A 12,868-nucleotide genomic window follows, 5' to 3' on the forward strand; every position below is an offset into this window, starting at 1 on the left:
AACTAGGGAAATATGCTTTCTGTTGAATATTAACATTTTTCTTATTGGCTTTTATTTGTTGTACCACTTTGTCTTTGAATTGTTTTTTATTCTGCTCTGTGAAACACACCGGGCTGGGACTGGGTTAGGGTTAGGGTTAGCTATATAAATAAACTTGAGTGAGCCTGACTCTGGCCCCTTTGCCCCCATACATTATTACTGACACTGCTCAGTAAATTCAGTATTAATACAACAAGCGTCGTTTTTTTCCTTCCTTCCTTCCTTTCGTCGTTTTTATCTTCCTTCCTTCCTTCTGTCATTTATTTCCTTCCTTCCTTCCTTCCTTCCTGCACATAGATGCATAGTTACATATTAACAATAGTACTATTAGATATAGATAGTTTACATTAAGACACTTATTTGTGTAGCTAGCTGGTATTCTAAGGCCATCTAGACTTTGGGGTTATTTGAATGGGAGTACCGGAGAGCCACCAGCCTAGTATGCTGTCAGGTGTGCTTTATTTTAAGAGAGGTTAATGGAGAGGGCAGGTCAAAGGTTCCTTACTTCTGTTGTTTTTATACTTCCTTCCTTCCTTCCTTCCTTCCTTCCTTCCTTCCTTCCTTCCTTACTTCCTTCCCTCCTTCCTCTCGTCGTTTTTTATGATTTTGCATACTACACAGGGACGGTCTGGCAATCTGGCAGTGTTGTTGTTGTTGTGGGCTGCTCTGGTCCAAAAATGTCAGGGCCGATTTTTTGTCCCAGTCCGCCCATGATACTACACACAGAAATAAATCTCAATTTTACCACGTGGTTTTAGCCTGTAATTAAGTAAACTTGTGTCAGAAATAATGTAATTAGTCTAGCTGATTTTTATTATTAAAAAAATTACTCAAATGACAAATAAAAGATGACTCAGAAAGTTTATCATATAAAGTTCCTCCGTGAGCAGCTAACATTGTTCAGGTGAATAGTTATATAGATATAGATATAGATAAACACTATAAAGGTATGTACTGCACAGGTAGACTACTTTTATTGTTACATTTTGTACTTTTACTTGTAATGAAGTATTTGGAAAGCACTAGATAGATAGATAAATAATCCAGCTTCTCTGGTTCTCTGAGTTCAGGTGTGTGGAAATAATGATTGACTTCATGACACGAAGGAGTGATGGAGACTTCTGTCAGCCAATCAGCAGGTAGCAGGCGGGACTTTCCAAACCGGTCGTGCGTCCCTCATAGTAATCCTGTCCTGAATGTGTCGGTAGGTGTGATATTGACAGACCCTGGAGTTTACAGCTGCTCTTCTCTCACTGTCTCCTCCTCTGAGTCTTTCTCGATATCCGTCCTGCCACACAGCCTGCAGAGAAAGTCTCCAGGTTCGCTTTTACTGTTTGGGGGCATGGAAGTTGTGCGTAAAAAGGCAAAGGATAATCCGTCGGCTTCAGCTAATCTTCTCTCCAAGATTTTCTTCTGGTAAGAAAGTGACAGCCGTGTTTGACGTTAATTGAATGGAGAGCTCTCCTGTGTGACAGTCTGTGGCCTCTCAAGACAGACTGTCCCCTGGATGTGATAGCAGGTGGCTGCTGAGCATCCGTCCATGCGTAAACATAAACCACACTGTTCCCACATGGAGGAGGGAGCTCATGCTGCACTTTATTTCTTTGGCCTCAAATCACAACAGACAGAGCTGATCAGGGTAGCATGAGGGGTGCTCCATTACAAATTAAACTGTGATAATAACTTTAATTGTACAGAACTGAACTTGACAAATTATAAAGCCCCTGTCTCCTTTGTTGGGGATCTCATGTTGGACTGAAACAATGTTTTGGTTTGATGATTAATAGAATAGTTTCTCAAGTTGACATTTTGGAGATATAACAATATTTGCAACTACTGAACATACTTCCGTATGTTTTATCTCTAGCTGGCTGAATCCCTTGTTCAGAATCGGGTACAAGAGGAAGTTGGAGGAAGATGACATGTATAAAGTTCTCCCAGAGGATGCATCAGATCGACTCGGAGAGGAGCTACAATGGTGAGACACTGAATGATTTATCGGTAAAGACTAGTATGTTCTCAAACTTCAAAGTAACTGATACTATAAATATGATTAGATTCAAGCAGCCTGACACAGACACCAGTGGGACCTGCTATGTATTTTTATAGAAAATCAACCTCTTAAGTGTCAGAGCACTGTTCAACCCTGGTCAGGAGCAGGACTGAACGCCATTAAGTCCTTCTTTACTCAACACTGCAATATGTAAACAACAGTCAGAGCCGTATTCTAATAATAAGCAGCAGTGACTCACATGTGTGTTGCAGCCAACTAGAGACTCATGGATGTCCCAACCTCTCTGGCTTGGCATAATAAATAGGGAACAGGCCACCCCCTTTTGAGGGAGCTTGGTGTCCGAATTGACAAGCTGACTTTAGAGGTGAGCCCACCTATATATAGAAAGTACTTCTCAAATCACATGAGAGCAGGCTCCTCCCCTCACACTAATCCCACTACCTGTTGTAGGGGCTGCCACTTTGACTGGAGAGCTTGGTTTTCTTGCTTGGGATAAAGCTTTTTTTTCACTGTGAATACTGTTAAACATGCCATAATCCCAATCCTGTTTATGATTTTCTGGGATGGGATATTAAGGCAGAGGTGAGATGCCCGTTTTAGTGACATGTGGGCATCACTTTCCTTTGGCCTTACTGAATTACAATCACTATTGGAAGCAGTACAGAAGTGTTCTCCCCTGTGGTGGTCTGTACCGTCTAGTTGAGGGGTGATCAACACTTGAAGTAGAAGACTATGTTGCAAGTACTTCACAGCTAAGACTATTAAATCCAATGCAGAAGTCTTAAATATAGAGTTATTATTGTTGTAATTTTGTTGTTATTATTTCGTCATTATGATGCAATGTTACAAAATTTGACTACAATATCTCATGTAGAGGCATGCATGTAAATCTGTATACTTGTATCCTTGGTTAGTGTCCAGACAGCAAGATATTATAATAACGGATTTATTCTGCTGAAAACACGTAGAATTGAGTTTCCAGTAGCGCCATAGTGCATTATGTAAGTACCAGTAGTTAATTATAGATTACTGACTGGGAGTAATCACTGCTTTTCTTTTCACTTTTCAAAGGTACTGGGATAGAGAGGTTCAACAGGCAGCAAAAGAGCTACGGACACCCAAACTTACCAAAGTCCTTGTTCAGTGCTACTGGAAGTCATACTTACAGATTGGAGTATACATTTTTATAGAGGTACAATGTAATCTCACAGTGAAGCTTAATATCTACGGAGAACAATGCTGCATTAAAGGTCCAGTGTGTAAGATTTAGGGGTCTCTATATAATATTCATTTGTTTTCATTAGTGTATTATCTCCTGAAGAGAAGTGTTAGTATGTTTTTGTAAACTTAGGATGAGACTTTTATATCTACAGACACTGCAGGTCCTCTTCCATGGAGTCCAGAACAGACAAATCAAACACTTGCACTAGAGAGAGTCCTTTTTCTCCTTCATACCTGAAACAGGAGTACAGGTGGAGGGTGTAACTATAGATATCACTCAATCCTGCACACCGATTCATTAAGAACTCTGTAGAAGTTACATTTTGTTACAATGCAGCACATTGCCATATCTGCTTTACATCTCTTTTTCTCCTTTTTCAGGAAGTTATCAAAGTCATTCAGCCGGTGCTACTCGGGAAGATAATTGAGCACTTTGAGAGTTATGACCCCTCCGACACAGCTGCAGTCTACGAGGCCTACAGCTACGCTGCGGGCATCTCCCTGTCAACCATTTGTCTAGCAGTCCTTCACCATCTTTATTTCTTCCATGTGCAGCGAGCAGGCATGAAGATTCGTGTGGCCATGTGCCACATGATCTATCGGAAGGTCAGTCATTACGAGACGCCCGTGTAGAAATGTCATCCTCATCATTACATGTCATGTCCCTGTGGTTTGTAGGCCTTGATTAACCACCTTTGTTCTGCAAAGGCTCTTTGTCTTAACAGCAGAGCATTTGCCAAAACTACCACAGGACAAATTGTAAACCTCTTATCCAACGATGTCAACAAATTTGATGAGGTAATTATCTGAGAGTTGCATTGAGTGATTCAAAAATACAGAGCACACTTCAGTGATTGTTTCCTCTTCATTGTTTTCTTACAGGTAACCTTGTATTTGCACTTTTTGTGGATTGGCCCTCTACAAGCAGCAACTGTGATAGTATTGTTGATGTATGCGATTGGACCATCATGCCTTGCGGGAATGGCTGTCTTCTTCATCATGATGCCAGTGCAGACGATGTTTGGACGCTTGTTCTCTACTCTGAGGTTTGTAGTTCTTCGCCAGGTTTATCAAATATAGATAAAAACTTTCTGACGTGTGTTGCATTGGTGCCATTGGTGCAATTTGTGTCCGATGCTTCAGGGCTGAAACAGCGGTCCTGACAGATGACAGAATACGCACGATGAATGAAGTCATCTCTGGGATCCGTGTTATAAAGATGTACGGGTGGGAGAAGCCTTTTGCTGCATTGGTTGATGAGGTCCGAAGGTAGATCCACCTCAAATCCTCAAATAAGTACAGTAGTCGATGTATCTGCACTTCCCTTTCCCCAAATACTACCATGGAGTTAAAATGTAGCTTATATTAAACAGTGTTTACTGACAACATGCCTTGTCACTGTGCAGAATGGAAATCTCCAAAATCATGAAAAGCTCCTACCTGCGTGGCCTGAACATGGCGTCTTTCTTCGTGGCCAGCAAGATCATCATCTTCATCACCGTCTGTGTCTACGTGCTGACAGGAAACGAGTTGTCTGCTAGCAGAGTGTTTATGGCCGTTTCCCTCTATGGGGCGGTCAGACTCACCATCACGCTCTTCTTTCCCTTTGCCATAGAGAAGGTCTCCGAGTCTCTCATCAGCGTTAGAAGGATTAAAGTAAATACACCACAGACAGAGCCATATTTATGACAGGTGTGGGTTGATTACTATACATGGAAAGTGAAACTGTGAATGTGATTCTTCTTCTAAGAATTTCCTTCTGCTGGATGAAGTCGCTCCTCAGCATCAGGGGTTTCCTGTGGCAGAGAAGAAGGACTGTATGGTGAAGATTCAGGATTTAATATGCTACTGGGATAAGGTGAGAATTAGTGGACATGTCTCTCTCATTTCTATCGATATATTTCTCACATACAACAATCCTTGAGGGTTTAAATAAGGTTAGCTATGGTTCAGCCTACAGATTGTGAAGCCTCTAGGACAAACCTGTGATTCTGAGCTATGTGAGTAAACCTGACATTAACACATGGCAGTGTTTCAGTTCATTTATTTTTTTCTTACAGATGCTAGAGGCTCCAACATTACAGAACGTGACTTTCACAGTCAAGCCAGAGCAGCTCCTGGCAGTAATTGGACCTGTCGGTGCTGGAAAGGTCAGGTCTGCTCTGTAGTCTCAGGTTTATAGTCGTGCACGCACTTGATTATAAAGTTGTTGGCGTTAAAAGATGTTAAATAACTCAAATTACCAGCAATATAGCAGCCAGTGCTGATGTTTCCTGGTCCTACCAGCAGTTGAATGTCATGTAAAAGGCCATATTTTCTCTTTTTGCTGCTCAGAATATTATATCAAAGCCTGTCAACAGCCCGACCGCTGACCAACGTGATCATTGATAAAACACAGTCATCAGTGCAATAGGATTCTTATGAATGTCCTCCAGAGTTTACAGTAATGTTACAAGTCATGAAGTCCAATAGATATATTAATGTGCTTTGTATGTGCGGCACATTCTCAGAATAGTTTGTTCAAGGTCTGACAAAAAAGGCAAAAACATATTGTCGCTGAGGATAATACAACTTATTTGGAAACTTTCCTCCTTTTAATATTTGGAATTTTTTTCTAGTTTTTCTAAAGCTTCTCTGTTAAATATTGCTTTTAATTGTCGCTGTACATGACCGAATCACAGCTGTGCTGATATTCAGTGTAACAGCACTCCCTCTTGCAGTTATTGTTTGTATACATATGACAGTTCTTAGTTACCAGTAAGATCAGGTAGCCTGGCTCTCTCCAAAATTCAAACATACTAGCATCTTTAAAGCTTCCTTATCATATTGTCTTTCATGTGTTTATACACAAACAAAAATAACCATTTGTGGTTCTTCCTGTGTATGCTATCCATAAGAAAGTGAGAAAATGTTTTTTTGAAATCTTAATTTTTGTTCTGTGTTTATGCATTGTGTCAGTCCTCGCTCCTCAGTGCCATCCTGGGAGAACTGAGTCAGGAAAGTGGTGTGGTCAAGGTCAAAGGAGAGCTGACATACGCTTCTCAGCAGCCCTGGATTTTACCTGGTACGATTCGAAGCAACATCCTTTTTGGCAAAGAGCTCAACCCCCAGAAGTATGATAGAGTTCTGAAAGCCTGCGCCCTCAAGAGAGTGAGAATCACTTATCACATGCCCCGCTGAATTTTCATAATGTGTAGTATTAAAAAAAGTTTGAACACATCTAGCTGTTAGTGAGTCCAGTGTTGAGGGTTGTATTTGGACCCTGTTCAGGACATGGACCTGTTGCCAGGTGGTGACATGGCGATGGTCGGGGACAGAGGGGCCAACCTCAGTGGAGGCCAGAAGGCAAGGGTCAACTTAGCAAGGTGTGGTGGATAACTATACAACAATCAGCCTTTTTCTTTGGCATCAGTGCCAGAGGTAACCTCCATTTGTGTGTATATTTAGAGCAGTGTATCAGGATGCAGATATCTACCTGCTGGATGACCCACTCAGTGCCGTGGATGCTGAAGTGGGAAGGCACTTATTTGAAGAGTGAGTCTTCTTACTATTATCCCCCTTTCCACTTAGAAATCCAGTGTAAAGTACATATTAAATGAATCAGCTTTTTTATTATACTGATAACACAGATTTTCATTTCTGCATCCAAATCTTTGTTTTCTTCAGGTGCATTTGTGGACTTTTGAGGAAGAAGCCTCGTATCCTGGTGACTCATCAACTGCAGTATCTGAAGGCTGCGGATCAAATAGTTGTTTTAAAGGAGGTGCGTATCTGAGTTTCTGCATGTTTATTTGTGTTTACATTTAAAGAAAAGTGTTCAGGTGCTGATAAAACCAAATTTCAGTGCACTAAATAAGCCAGTACAGAATTTATTATTGATAATGATGCTCCATCTCCTCTCAATGGCTGCTAATCAAATAGTTTTAATCATAACCACGTATTTTATGGTGTATAATCCTGGTAGTATCACACTTAGCAGTGATGATGGACATGGCTATGACGGAACGACTCTCTAACTGATTAGTGTCACTATCTTATTCATGGCCAAAAGACGGCAGAAGAACTGAAGAACAAGCAGGAACAGTCTAGCTGCTTGATGAGTTCAGTCCAGTTGCCACTGGCTTTTTAGGTCTGGCTCGGTCTTTTTTGACTCCTGAGAAACATCTTTCTAGGTGTTTTTGTGTCTTCAGATGCTAGTCGCTGACTTTGACTGGTGCAAATAGGTTGAGAATAGTGAGTTTTTACCATTTCCATGACTTTGTGTGTCAGTTCTTGTGTTGTAAAACACCTCTCTGTCCTGTTGTTAGGGTCAGATGTTGGCATGTGGGACCTACAGTGAGTTGCAGGGCTCTGGAATAGACTTCACCTCCCTGCTTAAGGAGGAAGAAGGCCAGGAGGAGAGACGGAGCACAACCCCCATCTCTGTCTCACGCTATCCCCATACGCTCTCTGACAACTCCTCTATGTCCTCGCTCTCCTCCTCTCGGTACTCCCTGATTGATGGAGCAGAGCCGCTTGCAGTGGTAGGTACATGTGAAACATTTAAGCATACGTTTACAGTCATCTCATTGTGGATGAAGGCTTGTTGTGCATCCCACCGGCCACTAGAGGGCAGAAGGTACTCACTTTTCCCCCTGCCACTCATTACAGCCTGATCTGCTGGATGACTGGCATTTACTCTAGTGTCTATCTGTAGGTAGTGCAACAAACGGAGGAAGAAAGCCGCTCAGAGGGAAACGTCAGCCTGCATATGTATGTGAAGTATTTCAGGGCAGGCGCCAACTTCCTGGTCCTCTTGCTCCTCATTGTCCTCAATGCCCTAGCACATGTGAGTTAATTTCTGTCAATTAGTTTGGTGTTTTGGTATTAATTTTGTAAAAATATAACACATCATTAATTTAAAGAAAATTCCATATAAAATAGATGGATTTGTGTAGTAATTGGTAGTTGAAATAAACCGTTTTGGTAAGTGTTTGAATATTTAATACCTTCCTTTGTGTGTGTTTGCTTGTTTTTGTGTCATTTAGGTCACATTTGTTCTTCAGGACTGGTGGCTTGCCTGCTGGTGAGATTTTGTTACACCCTCTGTAAACATGCTGGCAAAAATGAGAATATTAGGTTTTTGTAGGCCAAACTGACTGATTTCCTCCGACTGGAAATGGTTGATGATTTAATAGAAGACAACTGAACCAAGCTTTTTTTTTTTCTTTTTTTTTGGCATTATCTGTCACTTGTTGAAACTGACCTTGCGCTTCAGGATAACAGGAATGTGTTTTTGTATAGTGTCTTCGTATTGCAGCTTTCTTTCTTGGTTGTGTTTATTTGTCCTTGTGGATTTTTTGTTCTTTTGTGGCTGATTCGCAGGGCCTCTGAACAGAAGCACATCAATGTGACAGAGCACCTCAATGGCAGCCTCCCTCGGCAGCTGGACCTTGACCTGTACCTAGGTGTTTACGCAGGTGAAGCTCACCGAGCGCACATTGCTTTTTGTGTACTGTTGAGGCTCTGAATACGCCAGCCATTCAATGAACAGATCCACAGTTCTTTGGCTGTGGCCCAAGGCCTTCAAGGCCCAGTGTATGTGTACGTGGGCCTCAGCTGTACAGGGAGATAGCAGTGCCTTTCTAGTTCTTTGCTGCTGGATTGTTGTGATTGTCTCCCTGTAACTCCCAGCCTCTTCACACTTACCGGCTTTGTATTCACAGTGATAGATCAGCATTGGAGACAAAAAAAAAACATCATTTGTGTCATTCAACATGCTTAATAATAGCCCCCTAAATGCATAGCTGACCTTGGAATAGGCACAAGGATAAGGTGTGTGCTGATGGATTTTTTTTTCTGTCCTTTTTTTTTCCCTTTCAGGTTTAACAGCTACTTCAGTAGTGTTTGGCTTCCTTCGTAGCTTGCTCTTCTTTAATATCCTGGTGAGCTCAGCCCAAACCTTACACAACAGAATGTTTAACGCCATCCTCCGGACTCCGGTACACTTTTTCGATAGCAATCCAATTGGTAAGTTGGCTCTCCACCTCGCCAAGTTCTCATTTAAATAACTAATAACTGATTCATAGCAGGGTGTAGGGCGATACAGGAACGATGGGGATGAATGTGGGATGTTAACATCTCAGTGGGGTCTGCTATTGAATTTGCTGTTGTGACATCTCGCCACTAGAGAGCAGACTGTTACTTAATTTGCCATGTTTCGATCCACTTTACATCCGCATGCCTGCCCTTAAACTCCATAGTTAGTCATTGCCATCAAGTTCTATAAAATATGATAACACGTCTTCAAGTATTACATTTTTCATTCAGTTTTTTGAATAAATATTTTTTATTGAAGGATTTCATCAGGCACCATAATTCCTAGACGGTTAATGCGATCCATCTATAAATAGAATTAATGATAGTACTGATAGTTATTCATCCGAATATATAACTATAACTGAACTGTAATATAAAGACTGTACTACTGCGAGGTAGTACCAGCTGGTTTTATGTTTCTGGAATTTATAGGATTTAATATCTGACTGAAAATGAACTGGCATCTTAAAAGTCAGCGCTGGGAAGTAAACCTTGTATAACCAAGTGGCCAATTCAGTCAAAAAAAGCTTGCGATCTGACTTAATATATGGCCATAATGTATTTAAATATGAGTAAAGAGAGTGCTATCTTTTTTTATTGTGAGCCTGAACAAAAAGCAAACAATCATATTGAATAAATACTGTTTGCACTAGATCTTGGACAGTGTTGTGTTTGGACTATAGAGCCGTGTAAATACAAACGTATTTGTCTTGGGCGCTGTATCAGAAATCTTCGATTATTTCATTAGCTTTGTAGGCTGTAGCTGCTGGGTCAATGGAGTGGGCAGATGGACATGATTTTAAAAGTGAGCAAACACTCCAAATGTGTCTGACTTTACTCAGGGAGGGCTGCTGTTTTTTTTATTCTTGAGGTGTGTTTTTGCATCAGCTTTTAAAAAAGAAAAAGAAAAACCAATGAAACTGAGAGTGCATTTTTTTGTTGTTGTTATTTTATCCCTCTGGTTTAGTGGCATTAATTAAAGACCTCCTTTAATTAGGTAAAGTAATGTCACTATAATCTGTCATTCATATCCAAAGTCAACTGTCAAGTGGCCCACTTTGATAACTTTTAATTTTTCTAGAGCATTGTTCACCTGTCAGAAGATAATTACTCAGCCTAATCTCTCCATAGTGACATGCATGTACAACACAATCAGCTCGGGTGGGAATTCTCAACAAGAAGGGAACTTGTATCTGTATAATGAGTCATAATAAGCTGGTAACACAAGTCTAAATATGATTTGAGGGTGTTCAGGAGCTTGTGGTTTCTCCTGGCTTTAGAAGTGGGTGTAGCGACAAAGCTTTCCTTTTGCAAAGCTGTGTTTGAAGCAAACACCACAGGTCTTAATCTTTGGCTTTTGTTTTTACTGCTGCTGCTGTTGTGTTATGTATTGGACTACCTGACGGCTTATCTGGGTGTGCCTTCTTTGGTAATCTACGCACAGGAGGAGGACAAACACTTTGAATAATGTAATAATCTGTTTAATAGTGCAGCAAAGGAGAAGCTTAACAGACACTGTTATCTGATTGCTGTTGTGCTGCTATCAGTAACCATTGTATGACCAGTCCAGTCATTACGGCTTGGCCTCCAGGCTGGCAAACAGCACTGTGTGTCGTGTCTGACTGGATTTACAGACAACTTTCTTTTGTCCTTTGTCCAGTCAACAGTAGATTAAGCATGAACCTGACCTTTTTATCTACACAACATGAAAAAGTTTCACTCATTTATTATATTTCTTTTTTCTTCTCCCGCTCTGTATTCATTCACTCGAGTGAAACAGAAAAGACCCGAACAAAGACAGCTGTTGTCACCTCTGTCGGGCTTTTTTTTCTTCTTCTTCTTCTTCTTTCTCACTCGTCTTTCTTTCTTAATGTTCTGCTTCTGTCACTTCCATCACAGCTGCTTCCACATCCACTTCTGTCTTGAAATAAGTGCGAGTAATTTGTAACTCGCAGTGTTGCTAAGGATTTGACATCTGTTTACATGTGTAAGTGATAGGTGCGCTGCTGCTGCCGAACACAGGCACAGTGTTTGATAGCTGTCCACAGAGTTAAAGGTTACCATTTCAAGCGTCACTGCACAAAGGTCTTATTTGTTATTCTGTGAATGTGGTTTGTAACAATGGGGCAGAGCAGAGGTGAATTATGATTGATGGAGAGTCATTGAATGCCATTCAAATCATGTTCCTCTGTTATCTTTTGTCCTGTGTGTGGAAATAGTTGATTTCCAAGTTGGGCCGTTTTGTTGATTAAAACCTTTATATTTCACAACAATACTGTGTGATACATTTTTAAGATATCTAGATGATACTGAGAGTGTCTTTATTTGAATTTATGTAAATTGTTATATAGTATGTTGCTCAATTTTACAAAATATGTACAGTCTTATTACAGCTGTTCATCCAAATGTGATCCAGTTAAAGCAGCACAGACAGCAGTGGATGTGTTGAGCTGATGTTGATCCCTGTAATTTAGTGTCATTGAGTGGGCTAATCCCCTCAGAGACTGCAGGCCAGGGCTTCAGCTCATCAGCACAGTCAAGGAGTGGAGTTTCAGTCAACACACACACACACACACACACACACACATACACACATACATACCGTCCCCCTTTCACATCGGCATGGTTGGCCATCTCACTGCTAGGTGTCACTCAGTTGCTGTTGACGCAGGGGAACATTAGATCTTCTGTAGTCAGTGATGTGAGATTCTAATTGTGTCTACAGAGGCAATGTTTTTAATGTCTGTATTTCAGGTCTGGGATGCAAGAGTGTTAAGAGCGAAGTGGAGGAAGTACTGCAGTGAGGATGATGATATCGAGGTGTGTAAATTGAATGTGGAGATGGAGCCGCGTGTGTGTGTGCAGTATGGCTGATAGGGCTCCCCCTCGCTCGGCACTTCCACTATTTAATTGCATGAAAGGGAAGGAGAGGAGATTGCAGGAGCCTGGCGGTGTGAGCGAAGAGAATGGATTTAGAATGTATTAGTATTGGCAGCAAGGCGCCGGCGGTGGGAGGCTGCCCCAGGCCCCTGGGCTCTTCATGGAAGTGCAGGTGAGCTGTGCCACCTCCAGCCTTGGCAGCGTCCTCCCCAGTATTCCTTCATTATCGCACTCGCCTCACTGAAAGACCCCTCCAACTGCACTGGGGCCCACACATGGAGCGGCTCTGAGTCGTCCCCTTATCTTGATGTTTACAGGGAACAGCGATTTGCCACACGCCCTGCTCTAGCTGGACCCCACTGTTCCACTTCTTTAAGTGTGATTCGGGGGCCCTGCTCACCTAATATCTCCACCTAAGGGGCCACCTTAGTTGGGAGGGCTTGATATTTCCTGAGCCTGAAAAAGTGGTGCAAATCACCCCTGGAGTCTTAAACCATGAGAAATTGTTTGATACTAATGCTGCTGATATCCTGAAACATCTATACCCCTCTCTACACAATAGGTGATATTGTTGACAACCACCCATAGTGATTGAAGCCTTTGTCCCACGCCGATCTTACCTCATAGGCATTTCCA

The 12,868-nt window shown here is 41.6% G+C and overlaps 1 protein-coding gene across 1 annotated transcript in view; it reads left to right on the plus strand.

The window, feature by feature from the left end:
* Positions 1-1,119: 1,119 nt before the first annotated feature.
* LOC104922696 (multidrug resistance-associated protein 4) overlaps positions 1,120-12,868 on the plus strand; it is a 57,111-nt gene continuing 45,362 nt past the window's right edge. Inside the window, exons 1-19 of the mRNA XM_027291236.1 lie at positions 1,120-1,455; positions 1,907-2,017; positions 3,125-3,245; positions 3,656-3,880; positions 3,983-4,072; positions 4,157-4,320; positions 4,418-4,543; positions 4,681-4,930; positions 5,025-5,132; positions 5,335-5,424; positions 6,233-6,424; positions 6,545-6,639; positions 6,722-6,808; positions 6,941-7,037; positions 7,582-7,797; positions 7,971-8,102; positions 8,302-8,339; positions 8,639-8,733; positions 9,137-9,283. Coding sequence (XP_027147037.1) covers positions 1,151-1,455; positions 1,907-2,017; positions 3,125-3,245; positions 3,656-3,880; positions 3,983-4,072; positions 4,157-4,320; positions 4,418-4,543; positions 4,681-4,930; positions 5,025-5,132; positions 5,335-5,424; positions 6,233-6,424; positions 6,545-6,639; positions 6,722-6,808; positions 6,941-7,037; positions 7,582-7,797; positions 7,971-8,102; positions 8,302-8,339; positions 8,639-8,733; positions 9,137-9,283 — 2,689 coding nt within the window. The 5' untranslated portion in view covers positions 1,120-1,150. The remainder of the gene's footprint in view (positions 1,456-1,906; positions 2,018-3,124; positions 3,246-3,655; positions 3,881-3,982; positions 4,073-4,156; positions 4,321-4,417; positions 4,544-4,680; positions 4,931-5,024; positions 5,133-5,334; positions 5,425-6,232; positions 6,425-6,544; positions 6,640-6,721; positions 6,809-6,940; positions 7,038-7,581; positions 7,798-7,970; positions 8,103-8,301; positions 8,340-8,638; positions 8,734-9,136; positions 9,284-12,868) is intronic.

This window comes from Larimichthys crocea, chromosome XVIII, assembly GCF_000972845.2.
Source record: "Larimichthys crocea isolate SSNF chromosome XVIII, L_crocea_2.0, whole genome shotgun sequence".
In the NCBI taxonomy this organism is placed as follows: Eukaryota; Metazoa; Chordata; class Actinopteri; family Sciaenidae; genus Larimichthys; species Larimichthys crocea.